The sequence below is a fragment of the Rhinopithecus roxellana genome, chromosome 10 (genome assembly GCF_007565055.1).
Source record: "Rhinopithecus roxellana isolate Shanxi Qingling chromosome 10, ASM756505v1, whole genome shotgun sequence".
Classification (NCBI taxonomy): Eukaryota; Metazoa; Chordata; class Mammalia; order Primates; family Cercopithecidae; genus Rhinopithecus; species Rhinopithecus roxellana.
Window position 1 is genome coordinate 95959164 of NC_044558.1, and position 20918 is coordinate 95980081.

At 43.7% G+C, this 20918-nt stretch overlaps 1 protein-coding gene across 15 annotated transcripts in view; it reads left to right on the forward strand.

Annotated features, from left to right (window-relative positions):
- The window catches only part of GIT2 (GIT ArfGAP 2), a 65743-nt gene that overhangs the window by 36785 nt on the left and 8040 nt on the right, over positions 1-20918 (forward strand). For 4 of the 15 annotated variants that reach the window (XM_010379339.1, XM_030939659.1, XM_010379372.2 and 1 more), the window contains 5 exons: positions 579-690; positions 7381-7523; positions 9302-9451; positions 13107-13355; positions 15746-15835. In XM_010379339.1, coding sequence (XP_010377641.1) covers positions 579-690; positions 7381-7523; positions 9302-9451; positions 13107-13355; positions 15746-15835 — 744 coding nt within the window. Of the gene's footprint in view, positions 1-578; positions 691-7380; positions 7524-9301; positions 9452-11763; positions 12552-13106; positions 13356-15745; positions 15836-20918 lie in introns of those variants that run through there. The other 11 variants (XM_010379357.1, XM_010379392.2, XM_010379370.1 and 8 more) reach the window with 9 other exon arrangements.

Sequence of the window (20918 nt, forward strand, 5' to 3'; positions counted from 1 at the left end):
TGCAGTGGCACTGTCTCAGCTCACTGCAACCTCCACCTCCCGGACTCAAGCAATTCTCCTGCCTCAGCCTCCCCAAGTAGCTAGGATTACAGGCACCCACCACCATGCCTGGCTAATTTTTGTACAAAGTCCTGACCTCAAGTGATCCTCCCGCCTCAGCCTCCCAAAGTTCTGGGATTACAGGTGTGAGCCTGGCCTTAACTTAAAATTTTAAAATTCCCCTCAAAATTAATTTATTATTACTGAGTCTACTTCTAAACTGAAACAATAATAGAAGAAAAGCATTCAGTAGAACCATTTTATTTTTGCTTACCAAATAGATCTGTGTTGTGAGAACAATGCATATGTGAGAAATGCCATAACATTTATTATGAAGTTCTGTTATATAAATGGTTTTAAACTGTTCACATGGAAAACAAGCATTAACTTGGTTTGATTATGGCTGGGATTAACTGTATTTTGATCATCCAGAAGAAAGTCTTTGCAGAAGTCTGTCAATAGTCTGACTAATTTTATGTGACTGTTTATATATATATTTTTACACAGGGAAATATTTCCAATTGTTTTCCCACCCTTAGGGCAGACAGAAGTTAGCTCGGTTCAACGCCCATGAGTTTGCCACACTGGTCATTGACATTCTCAGTGATGCCAAGAGGAGACAGCAGGGCAGTTTTCTCTCGGGTTCAAAAGGTAACTGCTCAAACCTCCAGATATTTGTATTTTTGGCCCTCTAAATTTGACTAAAGTGTTAAAGTTATCAGCTAATTAAAGCAGTCATCAGCATGACAGCTTAAAGTTCCACAGGTTTTTGGTTTTTTGTTTGTTTTTTTACTTTAAGTTCTGGGATACACGTGCAGAATGTGCAGGCTTGTTACATAGGTATACGTGTGCCATAGTGGTTTGCTGCACCTATTGGCCTGTCGTCTAGGTTCCCTCCCCTCAGCCCCTACTCATATAAGTTTTATTGGTAGTATATTGTGATAAATAGTTTACCTGTCTGAGCCCTGGTGAATTAACAATATTTCAGAGTTATTAACTGCTACACATATTTATCTTATATATGATTTCTGTTTTGTTTTGGGACACTTACCTTCCCTGTAAAATTGCATCCTGAAATTAACCCAAAACTCTGATTTAGATCTTATTAAAGGACATGTGAAAATAAACTCTTCTTGGCCAGGCACAGTGACTCATGCCTGTAATCCCAACACTTTGGGAGGCCAAGGCGGGTGGATCACCTGACGTCAGGAGTTCGAGACCAGCCTGGCCAACATGGTGAAACCCCGTCTCTACTAAAAATACAAAAATTAGCCAGGCATGATGGCAGGTGCCTGTAATCCCAGCTACTCGGAAGGCTGAGGTAGGAGAATCACTTGAACCTGGGAGGTGGAGGTTGCAGTGAGCCGAGATCACACCATTGCACTCCAGTCTGAGTGACAGAGCACGACTCTGTCTCAAAAAAAAAAAAAAGAAAAACTCTTCTTGATTGAAACTGCATAATATCTGCTGTTGCTTACCTACGAAACTGAGTCCGACATAATTAAAATTTGTTGCCAAAAACTTTAAATGTCTTCAGTGAGAATTACTGTGATATACAATCATAAGGAGAGCTGTGAGCATCTGTTTCACAGTTGCCCTGTTGAGTCTAGTTCAGTAGGCCAGGTCCTGTCTGCATGCTTAGGAATGTCCTTCCTCTCCAGCCCTATTACTGTATCCATATTGTTTTTTTCTAATTATAGAAATTAGACATTTTTCATTGTAAGTCATTTAAGCAAAAGAAATATGTACCATAAAAATTAAGTTTTCAGTCAGTATCACATTCCCCAAAGACAGTAATCATTAACTGACAACAACTCATTCATTCTTCTTGCCTGTTCAGGAATTTGATTTTATCTGTTCAACCAGGAATAAGGAAGTTCTGAAATGGTTTATTAAATTTTGGTGAAGGCACAGTGACGAGTCTTTGGATAAGTTTAAAGTCTTAAAATGGCCTGGGTGTGGTGCCTCACGCCTGTAATCCCAGCACTTTGGGAGGCTGAGGCAGGCAGCTCATTTGAGGTCAGGAGTTCGAGATCAGCCTGGGCAACATGGTGAAACCCATCTCTACTGAAAATACAAAAAAAATTAGCTGGGCGTGGTGGCATGCGCCTGTAATCCCAGCTACTCAGGAGGCTGAGGCAGAATTGCGTGAACCTGGGAGACAGAGGTTGCAGTGAGCCGAGATCACACCACTGCCCTCTAACCTGAGCAACAGAGTAAGACTCTGTCTCAAAAAAAAAAAAAAAAAAAAAAAAAAAAATTGGGCACCGGGCGCGGTGGCTCAAGCCTGTAATCCCAGCACTTTGGGAGGCCGAGACGGGTGGATCACGAGGTCAGGAGATCGAGACCATCCTGGCTAACGGTGAAACCCCGTCTCTACTAAAACTACAAAAAATAACCCAGGCGTGGGCACCTGTAGTCCCAGCTACTCAGGAGGCTGAGGCAGAAGAATGGCGTGAACCCAGGAGGCAGAGCTTGCAGTGAGCTGAGATTGTGCCACTGCACTCCAGCCTGAGCAATAGAGCGAGACTCAGTCTCAAAAAAAAAAAAAAAAAAAAAAAAAAAATTTAATTTAAAAAATAAAGTCTTAAAAAAATACCAGCTCTTTGATTTGATAATTCCATTCTTAGGTCTTAACTGAAGGGAAATCATCAGAGATGTTATATGTATGTTATGTAGAAAAACACAGACATTAGAAGCAACTGAGTAATAAAGAGGAACAATTAGTCACATTTTAAAATAGTACATACTTACCTTTTTAAAAAAGAATATGTAATTGTCTTAGTCCTTTTTGTGTAGCTATAGAAGAATACCCGAGACTGGGTAATTTGTAAAGAAAAAAGGTGTATTTGGCTCATGATTCTGCTGACTGTAGGACTGGGCATCTGGTGAGAGCCTCAGGCTGCTTCCACTCGTGGAAGGTGAAGGGGTGCTGCATGTGCAGAGATCACACGGTGAGAGAGGAAGCAAGAGAGCAAGGAGGGAGGTGCCAGGCTGTTTTCAATAACCGGCTCCTGGCAGGAACTAATAGACCAAGAACTCACTACAAAAGGAGGGCATTAATCTGTTCATGAAGGATCCACCCCCATGACCCAAACACCTCCCTTTGGTCTTCCCCTCCAACACTGAGGATCACATTTCAACATGAGATTTGGAGGGAACAAACATTTATACTATAGTAGTAATTATATTAGATAAAGTAATAAAGTTTGATTTTGTTTTGTTTTGTTTTGAGACCAGTCTCACTCTGTCGCCTAGGCTGGAGTGCAGTGGCACGATCTTGGCTCACTGCAACCTCTGCCACGCAGGCTCAAGTGATTCTTGTGCCTCAGCCTCCTGAGTAGCAGGGATTACAGGTGTGTACCACCACACCCAGCTAATTTTTGTATTTTTTGGTAGAGACGGGGTTTCTCTATGTTGGCCAGGCTATTCTCGAATTCCCGGCCTTAAGCGATCTGCCCACCTCACCCTCCCAAAGTGCTGGGATTACAGGCATGAGCCACCATGCCTAGCCAACTAATGACGTTTTTAAAAGGTTTTGTATAACCCCAATTTTGTAAGGAAAACATATTTATGTAAATATATGTGTACAAGTGAGTATACCACAGGTAAGTATAAATACACAATTGATCCTCATGTGCACATCCCATATTTACAAATTCATCTACTTGCTAAAATTTATTTGTGACCTCAAAATTAATACAGCATTTTCAAGGTCATTCTAAGAAATATACAGAGCAGAGAAAAAAATTGAGTCACCAAAAGCACATGTTTCCAGCTGAGACTGAACAGGGAGGAGACTCTTTGACTTCTTGTTTCTGCATTCGTGCTATACACAAGTGTCTGTGGTCTATTTAGTGTCATGTTAGTCATATTTGTGTGCTTTTCACTGGTCATTTCACTGTTTTAAAATGCCCCCACCCCCGCCCAGGATCGATTGAGTGCCCAGGAGGTTGAGGCTGCAGTGAGCCATGATCACATCTGCACTCTAGCATGGGTGACCCTATCTCAAAAGTGTCTCCTTGACCAGACGCGGTGACTCACGCCTGTAATCCTAGAACGTTGGGAGGCTGAGGTGGGCCAATCACGAGGTCAGGAGTTCAAGACCAGCCTGACCAACATGGGGAAACTCTGTCTCTATTAAAAATACAAGAAAAATTAGCCAGGCATGGTGACGTCTGCCTGTAATCCCAGCTACTCAGAAGGCTGAGGCAGGAGAATCGCTTGAACCCAGGAGGCAGAGATCGCAGCACTGCACTCCAGCCTGGACGACAGAGTGAGACTCCATCTCAAAAAAAGAGAAAAAAAAAGTGTCTCCAAGCCTGAACAACATAGCAAGGCCCCATCTTTACCAAAAAATTTAAAAATTATATAGATGTGTTGGCATGTGTCTGTAGTCCTACATACTCAAGAGGCTGAGACAGGAGGATCACTTGAGCTCAACAGTTAAAAGCTATAGTGAGCTATGATTATGCCAGTGCACTCCAGCCTGGGTGACATAGCAAGACCCTGTCTCAATAAAAAAAGAAAAAAAGTGGCCTCCAAGCATAGTCCTGAAGCGCTGTCTAGTGTGTCTAAGTGCGAGAAGGCTGTGATGTCCCCGACGGAGAAATGTGTGTTAAATAAGCATCATTCAGGCATGATTTATAGTGCTGTTGGCCATGAGTTCAATGTTAATGAATCAATAACATGTATTAAATAAGGTATCTTTAAACAGAAACACACATAGAACAAGGTTATGTATTGATTGGTTGATAACCCCAAGAGTACTAATTTAATATTGGCCAATTCACAGCAACTTTTTAGAACATAACTACGAAGAGGCTGGGCACAGTGGCTCACGCCTGTAATCCCAGCACTTTGGGAGGCCGAGGCGGGTGGATCATGAGGTCAGGAGATCGAGACCTTCCTGGCTAACATGGTGAAATCCCATCTCCACTAAAAAAATACAAAAAAATTAGCCCGGCGTGGTAGCTATAAGTAGCACTTATAGTCCCAGCTACTCGGGAGGCTGAGGCAAGAGAATGGCATGAACCTGGGAGGCAGAGTTTGCAGTGAGCCGAGATCGCGCCACTGCACTCTAGCCTGAGTGACAGAGTGAGACTCCGTCTCAAAATAAATAAATAAAATAACTACCAAGAATAACAAGAATTGGCCGGGCGCGGTGGCTCAAGCCTGTAATCCCAGCACTTTGGGAGGCCGAGACGGGCGGATCACAAGGTCAGGAGATCGAGACCATCCTGGCTAATACGGTGAAACCCCGTCTCTACTAAAGAATACAAAAAACTAGCCGGGCGACGAGGCGGGCGCCTGTAGTCCCAGCTACTTGGGAGGCGGAGGCAGGAGAATGGCCTGAACCTGGGAGGCGGAGCTTGCAGTGAGCTGAGATCCGGCCACCGCACTCCAGCCTGGGCGACAGAGCCAGACTCCGTCTCACAAAAAAAAAAAAAAAAAAAAAAAAGAATAACAAGAATTGACTGTGTGTGGATATAAGTGCTCAGAAAAACTAGAAAAAAATAGATCAACAAATAACAGTGGCTATAAGTGATTATCTTACTTGCTCATTAGTTTCTAAATTGTATGTATTGACTGCTACTTCTGTAATCATTATATTTATGTGTTTTAAAATATTTAAAAAGTTAAAATAGGACCTATCCTTTTATTTTACTTATTATTTTTCGAGACAGAGTCTCGCTCTGTCATCTGTGCTGGAGTGCAGTGGCGCAATCGCAGCTCACTGCAACCTCCACCTTCTGGGTTCAAGCGATTCTCCTGCCTCAGCCTCCCAAGTAGCTGGGATTACAGATGCCCACCACCATGCCCAGCTAATTTTTGTATTTTTAGTAGGGATGGGGTTTCACCATGTTGGCCAGGCTGGTCTCAAACTCCTGACCTCAAGTGATCCATCTGCCTTAGCCTCCCAAAGTGCTGGGATTACAGATGTGAGCCTCTGTGCCCAGCTGGGACCTAGTCCTTTTAAATAACCGCAATTCATCACCCAGATATCATCCATCCTTTGTTTCCTCAACATCTCTGGGAAGCAGTATTAGAAGTCAGAGTTTGAGTTACCTGAAAGAAATCAGAGAGACTTTAGTTTGTGAAATCTTTTGTTCAAAGTGTGTTAGATCCTGTAGAATAATCCCTGCTCCCTTATGGAATAGACACTCCTTGTAACATGCACATGTGTATTTGATTCATTCTCCTCTATCTGTTTCTCTCACTGAGATGCAGGTAATTGACTAAATGCCAATGTTTTTTTTTTTTTGTTTTTTATTTTTTTGAGATGGAGTCTCGCTCTGTCGCCCAGGCTGGAGTGCAGTGGTGTGATCTTGGTTCACTGCAAATGGGTTCACACCATTCTCTTGCCTCAACCTCCCGAGTAGCTGGGACTGTAGGCGCCCGCCACCACACCTGGCTAATTTTTTGTATTTTTAGTAGATACGGAGTTTCACCGTGTTAGCCAGGATCGTTTCGACCTCGTGACCTCGTGATCCACCCACCTCGGCCTCCCAAAGTGCTGGGATTACAGGTGTGAGCCACCACGTCCAGCACAATGTTTCTATTCTTTGAGTGCCTAGGTTCTGGCTCCAGTTTAACAAGTTGCTTTCTGTTTTGATTGATATTACCTTGTAAACATGTTATAGGTATTAATCAAATTACAGTTTATCTTCCATTACCTACAGCCTTATCTTCATGACCTGGAGTTAGGCTGTATCTCTAGAAACTTGGGATCTTGCCTCCTTTATCTGACCAGTTCCTTCCTAAGCCATCTGTTTAATTTGCTCATATTTGGCAGGTAGATGAGGAATGCTGGAGTCTCTTATGTAACTGTCTACCTGGTTGAAAACTTTTTCTGTTATCTCTATATTGGTGTGAATATAACATTGCCATTTCTGTCATTTTCTTTCAGTCCTTGTGTATTTTGTTTTTGTCTTTGTTTTTGCTCTTAGAGATAGGGCCTCACTCTGATGCCCAGGCTAGAGTACAGTGGTGCAATCATGGTTCACTGCAGCCTCAATCTTCTCAGCTCAAGCAGTCCTCCTTTCTTAGCCTCCTGAGTAGCTATGTAGCTGGGACTACAGGCGTGTACCACCAGGCCTGGATAATTTTTAAATTATTTTGTAGGGATAGAGTCTCATTATGTTGCCTAAGTAGGTCTCAAACTCCTGGCCTCAAGCATTTCTCCTCCTTGGCCTCCTAAAATGCTGGGATTACAGGCAAGAGCACAGCATTCAGCCCTTTATGTCCTTTAAATGGCTAAACCAAAAAATCCTCTCCATAGTTTTTGGAAGAAAAGCAGTGTTTTAAGCCTGAAGTGAAGTTGTTTGCTTTTATTGATAGACAATGTGGAGCTCATACTGAAAACAATCAATAACCAGCACAGCGTTGAGAGTCAAGACAACGACCAGCCCGACTATGACAGCGTGGCATCAGACGAAGACACAGATTTGGAAACCACTGCAAGCAAAGCAAACCGGCAGAAGGTGAGAGGCCGTGCGTCCTGTGGAAGGGCAAGCATGCATCAGCTGAGGGCTAGCCCTGCCAAAGCTGCTGTGCAGTGAGGTTGGGTTTGTTACTAGCTTAGGCCAAGCAAAGGTGAAACAAGGTTAAATGGTTTTAAAATAGGGGTCCTTGTCCCTGCATCACAGCCCTGCCGCAGTTGAGACTTTATAAAACTTGTGAGGAATGATTGGTGTGTTTTATTCATTCAACAAGTGTTTACTGAGTGACGTCTCTGGATATGACTCTCCTGAATGAGGTCTCGTCCCTTTCCTATGAGGGTCTCATTACCTAGGAGAGAGAGAACTGCAGGAGAAGGCACAAAGTGATGTGTGTCATATGAAGCACACACAGGCTGAGGGAGTGAACAGAGAGAGAACCTATGGCTGGGAGCATCAGCAGGGCTGTGTCATAGGACGGTTCTTAAGATGCGCCTCAAGGGATGCTTGGGATTGGGGCGTATGGAGGAGGCAGAAAGAAAGTGAAACCAGGGCATCTAAGGGGAAGCTGGTCATGCATAGGGACAGCCTAAGAAGGGTGGGACTCGAAGCTGCAGCAAGAGGGGTATGACGCCCAACGGAAGAGTGTGGGCCTCACAGGCAGTGCGGAGCCCAGGATGCGATGTCTGGGGAGGACTATTCTGGTAGGTTAGAGAGTGGAGGGAGAGGTCCAAACTGGAGCTGATGCAGGCCACCCCAGGACCCATGCTAAGATGGTGCAGGTGGGAGAGACCTTGGCACCAGAGCCTGAGCTGGTGGAGAAGGCGGCAGGACCCCAGGCTGTGCACCCTCTGCTGACCCCCAGGACACACCCACAGAGGGGCTTGGCAATCATTTGAGAATGGATGAATAGGAAGGTAGAATAGAAAAGTCTTGGCAATAAGTTGGAAGGTTGGAGTGGGGAGATAGACTTATGGAAGATGTGTTCGGAGTTCTCTGGCCCACATGACTATGAGAAAGATGGCGCCATTAGCAGATGCAGGGGACACCCCTGTGCAGACTTCCGGGAAGCCACCTGGTTCACTCAGTCAGAGCTGAGGTCGTTTCAGGACCCTCTGTGACCAGGCCCTCTGTCAACTGCCTGGCCTCCTGCCCAATCCATCCCACATACCTGCTCCCTCTAACTGAGCTCCACTGCAGGCTGGAATGTTCTTCCTCCAGATTCATGTGACTTATTCCCTCACCTCCCGGGGCTCTGCTCACCTCTCACCCACTCACAGGCTTAACCCAGCTACCCGCTTAACATGCAGTCCCCTACCCTGCTCTGTCTTATCTTTTCCCACAGCACTCATCATCCTCAATCATACTATATATATACTCTCGCATGCTGTTGGGATATAAACACCATGGAAGCAGGAATCTTTGTCTCTTTTCTAATATATCCCAAGCACCTAGAACACCGCCTAATGTTCAATGAAAATGTTGGAATGAATGAATTAATGAAAGAATGAATAAAAGCAAAATGTGAGTGAACGAGAGAAAGGCTTACAAGACAGGACAGACCTCCTTAGACAGTCATTGTCAGCATAGATGTGTAGTCCCACTGCCTGTTCTACTGGAAAATACTGACTTTCAAATTTTTTAAATAGGATAGTGACCCTACTTTTTTATGTTTTAGTTTTACATTACTCTCAGAGGCCTTAATTTGGTTTGACTAACTTTGCAATTCAGCTGGCTTGGTCAGAATTTGAAATTCTTGAGCTGTTAGTCTTTAATGTTCTCATCATCTCAGATTGTGAACGTTTTCCCCAATTTATTTTTAGAGCCTAGATTCAGATTTATCAGATGGACCAGTCACTGTACAGGAATTTATGGAGGTCAAAAACGCTCTAGTGGCTTCTGAGGCCAAGATACAGCAGCTAATGAAGGTGAATAACAACTTGAGTGACGAGCTGAGAATTATGCAGAAAAAGGTAACATGTTAATAAATGCCAGGATGGTTGATGCTTTAATCCCATAGTACAAGGAAGAATCTCAGGCACTGTGATGTGGCCCGAGGGAAGAAAAACAGTTATTGTAACAGCCTTAGAAATCTTTGGGCCAAGTTGTCTTTTTGAAGCAGGATGTATTTGGATATTTAAAATGAAATATATCCAGAGTAAATTCCCCAGGTAGGAGAAACCTAACATCCTATTTAAGAATTTGTGCCCTTTAGAATAAACCTTGCACTATTCTGTGCTTCCTGGAAACCTGGATGGTGCTTCATGGATGTGATTCTTCCCATTGCTAGGGAGGGATGATCATACCATGGAGACAGAGCCAGTGAGAGCCCTGGGCAGGGGCATGTTTATCAGCATTCAAACCCTGCTCCCACCCTGGCAGCCCTATCCCACATCCCCACCTTATTGCTTACCAGTGTTTACTACTAACTTGTATTATCCCCAGAGCCTACGGGAGGGCCTGCCACAGAGTAGGTTCTCAAAAAATAACAAAAAAACATTTCATTTGTACTAGCAAGAGCTGCACACTGGTAAGAAGCAATCTCATTTGCTCAGCATTTTCTCATTCATTACCTGTTGAGAGAATCAGAACCGTATGAATATATTAATCCCGAAAAGGAGTGTGGTTGATGGTAGCAAGGAATACCCTTAGTAGGAGGGGGATTATGTATGCAACTCTTTATGAGAAAGCTAAGTAAGGGCATTCGAAAAATTCCAAATTTTGCCCATGACTGTGGGTATCACTCCCATCATTCAGTTCTAAAATGAGATTTGGACACTTAACCAGAAACAAAATGAAATATATAATCTATGTCTTTAGGCAGTCATTTGAGAAGTAAGGTTTTCAAATCATTTTCAAGACCTGAGGACATGGTATACTCCATGTGTACCTAGAGTCTTTTCAGTGCTGCTTCCTAAAGGAAAGTCAAAGAACTAAAAAGGGGCCCATGCCCCTCTACTTACTAGGGAAGGAAATTGCTGTGCACTTTTGCCTGGGGTTTGGTCTAGGATTCTTTTGATGTTGAGTTCTAGAGCATTTTTGAGACTTTTTGAAATACATGGCTCTAATGCCTATAGTAGCAGGGAATGAAGAATGCCCAAGATGAGCCAGCCTTAAACGAACAGACATTTGTTCTGTGTCTCCCAGTCCTGTCTAGGGCTGCCGTGCAGCTGTAAACAAGACAGACCAAGAGCCCCTTTGTCATTACATACAGAACCTGTACTTTCTCTGCCTTCTTTGGAATATATTTTATTTAATGGATTATAGTTTGTCCCATTAATTGGACTGATAATTTTGACCAGGTGACTATTTCTGAAACATGCTGATTTTGCCACTGTAAATCAATCTGCTGCACATCACCTTTTAAAATCTAATAATGCTTCTTTTAGTATTTTTGGAAATCACCAGAGAGAGCCTCATTATCTCTGAAAGCAAATGTCTTGAGCTTCTTTGAGAAACGCAAAGTGAAATTATTTGCTGTTGCTTATTGATTATCTCATCAATTCTTAGAAATGCTTTTGATTTCTGAAACTATTGAATTGTCTGTAACTTTTTATTTTCCCTTATACTCCTTCCAAATAAAAAAGTGTAGCCTGGTTCTTATTAAGATAAGCATCATTAAAATTTATGTGAGGACATCTCTCTAAATACAGAATACTAAAATTTTTAAAAATTGAAACCAAGAACTTGTGTTCATGAGAACACATTCAGGCAAAATCCAAGCATGAAAAGTGTTAGGATAAAGTTTCAGATGTGAAGGCTCTAACTAAAATACTGTCACAGTGGCTTTTTACACAGACAAACATGTGATTAGATGCACCAGTGCCCCATTGAGGGACATGTGTCAGTTACATGCCTCAGTCCTTGAACCTTGACCATTTCACTCTAGGCCCTGGGTTCTCTAATGAGTAGTTTCAACAGGCACTTCATGCCTGTCTGTATCCTGGAATGTAGAAATGCTCAGGGCTGCTTTGTCACTTCGCAGCTGTTCTTTCCCTGGAAAGGGAATTGCAGATATGAGCTATACCCTGCCAGCCTTTGTGGGATAAAAGCAGTCTATCATTCTGTAATGGCTTGCTCTTCAAGGAAACAGAATGAGTGGTCTTTTTGTGGAAGAGGCAGTAAGTCACACTTTCGCAGCAGTTGGCAAGATTAATATAAAGCATATGGAATTTGTTTATTTAGCAAAGATGTATTGATTTTATTTCAAAGTTAGGTAAAGTTTTTAATATACATAAAGTTGACAAAGTAGCATGATTTGTATCTGATCTTTCACATTTAACAGTTGCTTGGAAAAGATGCTAATTAATGAAGAGGAGCAACTACTATTGGTGTATTTTTCACAGATTGGTGCTTTCTAAATAAAAATTTAAAGCAACTCCTAACATTGAATGGGTTTGCTACTGAAAAAGTAATGATCTTCCGGTGCAAACAGTTGCTCGTGGACTTAAACCTTGGCACTGGTGGGGAATTTGGTCAGATTTTACAATCTCTGTCAAAGAGTAGACAGCTGAACTCACACCACACCCAGCTTATAAAATGTCCATGGAAGATGAAGGCGCACCAGAAGGGAAGGACCCTGCGCAGAATGGACGTGGTGAATGGTGTTTAAAATGCCAGATGCCAAAGAGTAACACGATTCCCTGCTGACCCCTTAACTCTAATCCATCCAGCACCATGGAGCAGCCTGCATGTGAGGAATGGAAGGAGCGTTCAGGGCCTCCAAGTGACAGTCTCTAAAATGGGGTGGTGCCAGGCAGATTAGCATGTTCAAAGCTGACACCACTGAGGTCGTGTTTTTTGGGTGACAAAGCCAAAGGAGAGAAAGGCCAAATATTCCAGTCCTGGCTGAAAGATGATCACTCACCAGACGGAAGCAAGCGTGCTGCGTGGAGCATCCATGCGAAGATGTCAATTCCATAGATAATAGGTTTCCAGTTTTCTTTGTGATATGTTAATATAGCAAACTTACCATGATCCGGTTTTCTCTCTCTCTTTTCTTTTTTTTTTTACAAAGTGCTGAATTGTTTGGAATATCAAGAGTATTATGTAATAAAAACTTGTTGATCATAATTTTTCTTGTTGGCTTTTTGGAAAGCAATAGCTGATCTGATTTTTCATAAGCTGAACTTCTGTCTTTCTTGCTTTGCAAAGCAACCCTAGTCATCTTTGTGCTGCTTCCATGGTGTCTGCTGTCATTTTTGGCCTTTGCAAATTGCTCGGGGCTCATTTGAAAAGCAAGTTACCTAAATGATGTTTTAATGATCTCGAGCTCTTGCTTGAAACAACCTTAGAATAATCCAGTATACAGCTTGCCTGCAAACATTTCCCAGCCCACCATGACAAATTTTTAAGCGGTTAGACATTTTGTTTTGAGGAAGTCCAAACCACAACTTTTCCGCGTTCAGAAATGAAGCTATTTAATTTGCTTACATGATGAAGGGAGTTGATTGTGTTTCACCCAATCCAGAAGAAAGGGTCTTTCTTTGTATTGGCTTTTTACTTTCAGCCCCGCTAGCTGTTACTGCCTTTATTGTTTAAAGCTGGTAGTTGTATTCATTTACTTGGTGTTTGCTTTTTCTGCTTGCTATAAAAAAACACAGTCCCACTGCCAAACATTTCTTTCAGCTTCAAACACTCCAGAGTGAAAATTCGAACCTCAGGAAACAGGCCACAACCAATGTATATCAGGTGCAAACTGGTTCTGAGTACACAGACACTTCCAACCACTCTTCCTTAAAGAGACGTCCGTCTGCCCGGGGCAGTAGGCCCATGTCCATGTACGAGACCGGATCAGGTCAGAAACCGTATCTCCCAATGGGAGAAGCGAGCCGCCCTGAAGAGAGCAGGACGAGACTCCAGCCCTTCCCCGCACACGTAAGTAACACCACTGGCGCTTCCGCTGATCACTCTGTGCAGCCTGACTACTCTGTTCCCTCTTCTGAACCTGCAGGTCCCCACACCTCTGCTTTGCCAAATTGGGCTAAGAGAGTTACCATTGTGTTTGCTGTATTAACATGTCCACAGATGCTTGCGATGTTCCCACAAGCACACAGGGCCATGGGCTGATGGTTTCCTAACCAAGTTGGGGATTCTGGCTCTTGCCCGAACTGCTACTTTTTTTCTCCCCCACATCCATGATTATTTCTCAACCAGCCAGTGTTGGAACATTTTTTGGTAAAGCTTCCTTCCTTCCCCACTTCCAAAAACAAAAGCAAATCATAAAGGTCACTCTCAGAAGGAAGTGTCGCCTTCTTGGAGCTACACAGGGATGTACCCCTTTAAGGACTGGAGCCCTTAGAATCCAAGATGGCTTTTCAGCTCCTCTTCAAGCAGGTGGCCTTGAGTCTGTGGCCCAGGTACCCAGGCAAGTCTGGAAGGCTCCAGGCCTCCACAGCCTCTCCATGTGTGCTCAGTGTGCCTGCTAGGTTCGCTTCTGCATCCTGCTCCTTCCCCGTGGTGGGGGAAGTGTGGCTTTGTCATCTCAGAAAAGGAAATGTAATACTCTTCATCAGTCTTAGAAGCGCTGAATTCCAGAGATTGTGTTCTGCAGCAGGTTTCTTACAATCTTATTTTGCATTGGGATACATACTGTGTTGTAAGATTTTCAAATATATTTATCCTGGATTACTTTATTATAAAAATATGTGTTTTGCCAAGATGTTACAGACATTTAAACTTTTTCACGTGATGCTTTTTCGGAGAGGAGTAGTTGTCTTTTTGAGTGTCAGAGTTTATTATTTCTTCAGTCAAATTTTACGGGAGTTTCCAAAAAAATTCTCAAGGTAGATGCAAAGCAAGGACATGGTTTCGTAAATTAAACCCTAGTTTAGGCCGGGCGCGGTGGCTCAAGCCTGTAATCCCAGCACTTTGGGAGGCCGAGACGGGCGGATCACGAGGTCAGGAGATCGAGACCATCCTGGCTAACACGGTGAAACCCCGTCTCTACTAAAAATACAAAAAAACTAGCCGGGCGAAGTGGCGGGCGCCTGTAGTCCCAGCTACTCGGGAGGCTGAGGCAGGAGAATGGCGTAAACCCGGGAGGCGGAGCTTGCAGTGAGCTGAGATCCGGCCACTGCACTCCAGCCCCGGCGACAGAGTGAGACTCTGCCTCAAAAAAAAAAAAAAAAAAACTAGCCGGGCGAGGTGGCGGGCGCCGGTGGTCCCGGCTGCTCGGGAGGCTGAGACAGGAGAATGGCGTGAACCCGGGAGGCGGAGCTTGCAGTGAGCTGAGATCCGGCCACTGCACTCCAGCCTGGGCGACAGAGTGGGACTCCCTCTCAAAAAAAAAAAAAACCCTAGTTTAATTTTGTCAGTTTTCAGTGTGCTAAAATTATAATATTGTTTTACTATAATTGGGAGTCTATCATCTCAAATTCTTTTTAAGATATTTGGGTTTAACATTCTAAGGCAATTGATTTGATAAATTTGATGTAATGGGAATGCCATTGAACTAAGTTAAGAATCTTTTTTTTTTTTTTGAGACGGAGTCTCGCTCTGTCACCCAGGCTGGAGTGCAGTGGTGTAATCTCAGCTCACTGCAACCTTTGCCTCCTGGGTTCAAGCAGTTCTCCTGCCTCAGTCTCCTGAGTAACTGGGACTACAGGCACATGCTCCCGCGCCTGGCTAATTTTTTTGTGTTTTAGTAGTAACGGGGCTTCATCATGTTGCCCAGGCTGGTCTCAAACTCCTGAGCTCAGGCAATCTACCCGCCTCAGCCTCCCAAAGTGCTAAGATGACAGGTGTGAGCTACCACGCCCACCCTAAGTTAAGAATCTTATTTTTGTATAGCTGAAGACAAAATTTAGGAAAATCAGCCTTTGTTATTTTTCAGTGTACTTTCTTATTTTAGAAAAAAATTAGAATATAAAGAGATCAGGAAGGTACTATAACTGTACTAAAAATTAGACTGATAGTGTATAGCAACTTAGAATCATTTGCATAGTTTCTCATCTCACATCAGTCCTGACTGAAAAACAAATATGCATTTCATAGTATCCATGAACAAATTATTGACAAGTTTGACAAATTATGTTAGGTATTTCCCATATGGAAAAGCAGCCTTATTAAATTCAGAGTAATTTCCAGGAGGTGTTTCACCAAGGGTTTAAACATCTCTGGGGTCCTGTCACTGGTGGCCACTGAGATTGTACCACTCATGTCACGTAATATGTGGTGTTCCAGGATTCTTTTACTGAAGCTGGCGAGGTGGTAGGTTTTGGGTCTGTTTTGTATTTTCCCGAGTGTGTTTCTCTTTCCCATTCCAGATCGGGAGGAGTGCGTTTGTGACCTCCTCTTCATCTCTGCCTTCCTTCCCCTCCACACTTTCCTGGTCGAGGGACGAAAGCACCCGAAGGGTTAAGTACATTCTGAATGGTCTGCTCTCTGGAGGAGGGGCCGTGCTCCTGGGCTCTTTGTGCTTGGGCTCTGGCCCTCCTGTCCCTCGCTAACTGCCCTTCCGACCTGCATGAGGCAGCGCTTCCTCCTGGTTTCTCACAGTGCATCAGGCGCACACTCGTGCACATGCACGCTTACCCATCGAGGGCACCTACCTTTCTCTAACCCCACACTGCTCATGTTCACGTCATATTTAACAAAGTTTACAAATCACCCTACAGCATTTATTCTGAGCATACTGTCTTTTTAAACAACCAGAAAACTAGCTGGCTGCTGGTTAGATATTATAATAGGCCAAATCTGTTCCATTTGTTCAGGGCTACAGTTGTCATATTGAAACTGCTGTATGTGGACTCGCTGAAGTACTAAAATGTCATGCCTTTTTTTTTTTTTTTAAACCTGTGACACATTTTATGTCAGCACCACACTTGACAAACCAAGGTTTACAAGTCCCTGCATCTTGAATCAGAATTGTAACACCTTGTGGCATTGGATCTGTGCAAGCAGCTGTTAGCCTAAAGCTGTTCACTTGTACGGGTTGGTTAAACCCCACCTACTGGTGTATAATTTATGGTCTCAATAGCAGTGCATGATTCAGTTAAGCCCCTTTTAGAGTAGTCAGGCAGTAAGTATTAAGCAACTCCTCCATACACAGCGTTTTGGTAAGTCAATGAAAGGGTACTAAGGACTTAGGTGGCACAGCCCCTGCTCCCGAAGGCACTGTCGATTAAAAAATACTTGCATGCACAAAGAGTGGTACATGACTGCAACCTGGGAAAGCCGTGGAAAGAACACAAGCTTTGAAAATCCATGTCCCAGTTCTGGCTCCATCTCTTTTTGAATGGAAGGGCAATGTAAGGTAAGAGAAGGAAGGTGGCTGTGGGTAAGGAACCACCTTTACAGGCAAAGTGGGGTTTGCACTGGGCCTTTGCCATTCCCTCCACACCTAGGAATGATGGAGAGCCTTTCTTTCCTAGTTCCAGTGGCATATGGATTATCAAGGCCCTTTCAGGATTGGTTTTTTTTTTTTTTTTTTTTTTTTTTGAGACAGAGCCTCATTATGTTGCCTAGTCTGTAGTACAGTAGCTATTTACAGGCATAGTCATATAGCATACTGCAGCCTCAAACTCCTGGGCTCAAGCAGTCCTCCTGCTTCAGGCTTCTGAGTAGCTGGGCCTACAGGCATGCACCACCATGCCCTGACCCTTTTGGAATTCTTCACTTTCACAGTAGTCTGTTAAGAATTCTCGGCCGGGCGCGGTGGTTCAAGCCTGTAATCCCAGCATTTTGGGAGGCCGAGTCGGTCGGATCACGAGGTCAGGAGATCGAGACCATCCTGGCTAACACGGTAAAACCCCGTCTCTACTAAAAAAATACAAAAAACTAGCCGGGCGAGGTGGCGGGCGCCTGTATTCCCAGCTACTTGGGAGGCTGAGGCAGGAGAATGGCATAAACCTGGGAGGCGGAGCTTGCAGTGAGCTGAGATCCGGCCACTGCACTCCAGCCTGGGTGACAGAGCGAGACTCTTGTCTCAAAAAAAAAAAAAAAAGATTTCTCGGCCGAGTGCAGTGACTCACACTCTTTGGGAGGCCTAGGCGGGTGGATTGCTTGGGCCCAGGAATTCAAGACCAGCCTCAGCAACATGGTGACATTCTATCTCTACAAAAAATATTAAAAAATTATCCAGGTGTGTTGATGCACACCTGTAGTCTCAGGTACTTGGGAGGCTGAGATGGGAGGATCACTTGAGCCCACCATGAGAGATCGAGGCTGCAGTGAGCCATGATTTTGCCATTGCATTCCAGCCTGGACAACACAGTGAGACCCTGTCTCAAAAAAAAAAAAGCAATTATTGTACTAAAAAAAAAAAGAATTCTTGATAAATTGGACTTAAAGTCTCAGCTGGGTGCAGTGGCTCATGCCTGTAATCCCAGCACTTTGGGAGGCCAAGGTGGGTGGATCACTTGAGCCCAGGAGTTTGAGACCAGCCTGGCCAACATGGCAAAACCCATATCTACTAAAAAATACAAAAATTAGTGGGGGGTGGTGGTGCATGCCTGTAATCCCAGATACTCGGAAGACTAAGACATGAGAATCAAGAATCCCTTGAACCTGGGAAGCGGAGGTTGCAATAAGCCGAGATTGCACCACTGCACTCCAGCCTGGACGACAGAGTGAGACTGTCTCAAAAAAAAAAAAAAAAAAAAAAAAAAAAAAAAAAAAAAGTCTCCTGAGCAGTTCTGAAATTGAACTGTAATGTTTTCATTAAAATAGCCCAGATACAACTAAAGGACAGTTAGTGATTAAATATCTTACTAGAAATTTTGTAAGTCAAACCACTTTCGTCTACTGTGAAATTTTGTTTTTTAATTTGTATGGTAGCCTTCAAAATCATTGCAAGGACTGCTTGCTAAGATAGAGTTTTGTACAAAAATCATTTAAACTGATCACCCTGATTGTTCCTGACAGCTTCATCATGAGTTTAGATTTTTATGGCGTGTCTTTATTCAGAGAAAACTGCAAACCTATTAAATAAATTGAACCAGCACCAGCTATAAGGTAACCTTTCTATTAACAGCTTTGAGAGAGCAGCACTCTTAACCAATAGCTTTTGGCTCTGCATGCTTGTAATAATTTTGATACATTAAATGCTGGCTACACTGAAATTCTGTACATATGCTTTTGTTGACAACGACGAAGGACTTAACTAACGTGTAAGTAACTGATTTCCTGGGTGGTTGCTGCTGTGTGTTGTTTTCCATACTTGAGAAACATTTATGCATTTATTAGGTATGTGAGTCACTACTCTTCTAAAATGTTTAAATGCAACTTGGTACTTTTGATCATTGAGGGTAATGCATATGATTTGCGATTATCACATTTCATTGGGGAAGGCAAAAAGATTCATTATAAAGGCCAGGCGTGGTGGCTCATGCCTATAAATCCTAGCACTTTGGGAGGCTGAGGCAGGTGGATTGCCTGAGCTCAGTAGTTCAAGACCATCCTGGGCAACACATTGAAACCCCGTCTCTACTAAAATACAAAAAATTAGCCAGGCATGGCGGTGGGCACCTATACTCCCAGCTACTTGGGAGGCTGAGGCAGGAGAATCACTTGAACCTGGGAGGCAGAAGTTACAGTGAGCCAGGATCGTGCCACTACACTCTAGCCTGGGCAACAGAACGAAACTCTGTCTCCAGATAAATATATAAAAAAGATTCATTATAAATATGTAGCATTTTCTGGGTTTAATTCTGTTTCTAGTTTGTTTTCCACCGGAGCAGCTCTGGGCACATTTTTCAGTATAATTACATAAATGCAAGTTTTTATCTATTGATATATGTGTGGGTGTATATATAAAAACCAAAATAAAACTTAAAAGTTAGTTGGGGCCAGGTGTGGTGGCTCACATCTATAATCCCAGCACTTTGAGAGGCCAAAGTTGGAGGATCACTTGAGCTCAGGATTATGAGGCTAGGCTGGGCAACATAGTAAGACTTTGTCTCTACAAAAAAGTACAAAATTAGCCGAGCATGGTGGCACATGCCTGTGGTCCCAGCTGCTCAGGAAGCTGAGGTGGGAGAGTCGCTTGAGCCTGGGAGGTCAAGGCTGCAGCGAGCTGAGGTTGTACCACTGCACTTAGCCTAGGAGACAGTGAGACCCTGTCTCAAAAAGAAAACAAAAGAAAAAGTTGGCAGGGTGCAGTGGCTCACACCTATAATCCCAGCACTTTTGGAGGCTGAGGTGGGAAGATCACCTGAGGTCAGGAGTTTGAGACCAGCCTGACCAACATGGTGAAACCCCATCTCTACTAAAAATACAAAATTAGCTGGGTGTGGTGGTGCATGCCTGTAATTCCAGCTACTCGAGGGGCTGAGGCAGGAGAATTGCTTGAACCTGGGAGGCGGAGGTTGCAGTGAGCCGAGATTATGCCATTGCACTCCAGCCCAGGCAACAAGAGTGAAACTCCATCTCAAAAAAAAGAAAAAGAAAAAAAAAGTTAGGCATTCCCTGTGACAAGATAAGAAGGGTTTTGGGTTTTTTTCTTTCTTTTTGGTTTTCTAAGCTCGTCTCTGGAAGACCACAGTGCTTGCCCATGATCTTCCTGCTATAGACTTCTAGGAGCCAAACTCATTGATTGTTCATAAAGCCAGATCAAAACAAGGCAGCAAGAGAAGCAGAACTACTTATTGGTACGAGATATAAACAAAGGAATCACCAAAGTTGTAGATTCTACAGAAATTAGCTTTACAAACTCCCCATATGGCTCCAAGCCAATGTTTAATCATTTGCCAAATGGATTTGAGTGGCTGCAGGATGCCCGAGTTCATAGTGAATTTTAGGAGCCCACAGCAAGTGTCTTGTATTTGAGTGGCTGGGAACTAAACAGAGCATGTGTGGAGGTGTGGATGGAAGAACTCAGCCGACAGAGAAGAGAACATGTGCCCTGGGAGCAGAAGGAGAGTCTATGGGGATAGCAAACAAAGTGTGGTGTGAATAAGGGGGGCTCCTCCACATGGGTCCGGCTGCCTTGCCTGTACCCACCAGGTGTTATCAGTAAGGAGTGACAATCAGGCTTTACGTAGTTTTGTGGGGGGGGGGTTGTTGTTTTTTTTTGTTTGTTTTTGTTTTTTTGAGTTAGGATCTAGCTCTGTCACCCAGACTGGAGTACAGTAGTGTGATCTCATCTCACTGCAACCTCTGCCTCCTAGGCTCAAGAGATCCTCTCACTTCAGCCTCCTAAGTAGCTGAACTGCAGGTGTGCACTACCACACTTGGCTAATTTTTGTACTTTTAGTAGAGATGACGTTTCACCATGTTGCCCAGGCTGACCTCAGACTCCTGGCCTCAAGTGATCTACCCACCTCAGCCTCCCAACATGCGGGGATTACAGATGCGAGCCACCGCACCTGGCCATGTAGACCTTCTTAAACCAACTTACTCAAAAGTAGCCATTCTCTTGGATGAAGCTACAGGGTTTCCATGTGTTTAAACAAAGCTCTTAGTTTACATCTGCGTCCTTAGCTACCTTTTATTGCAGCA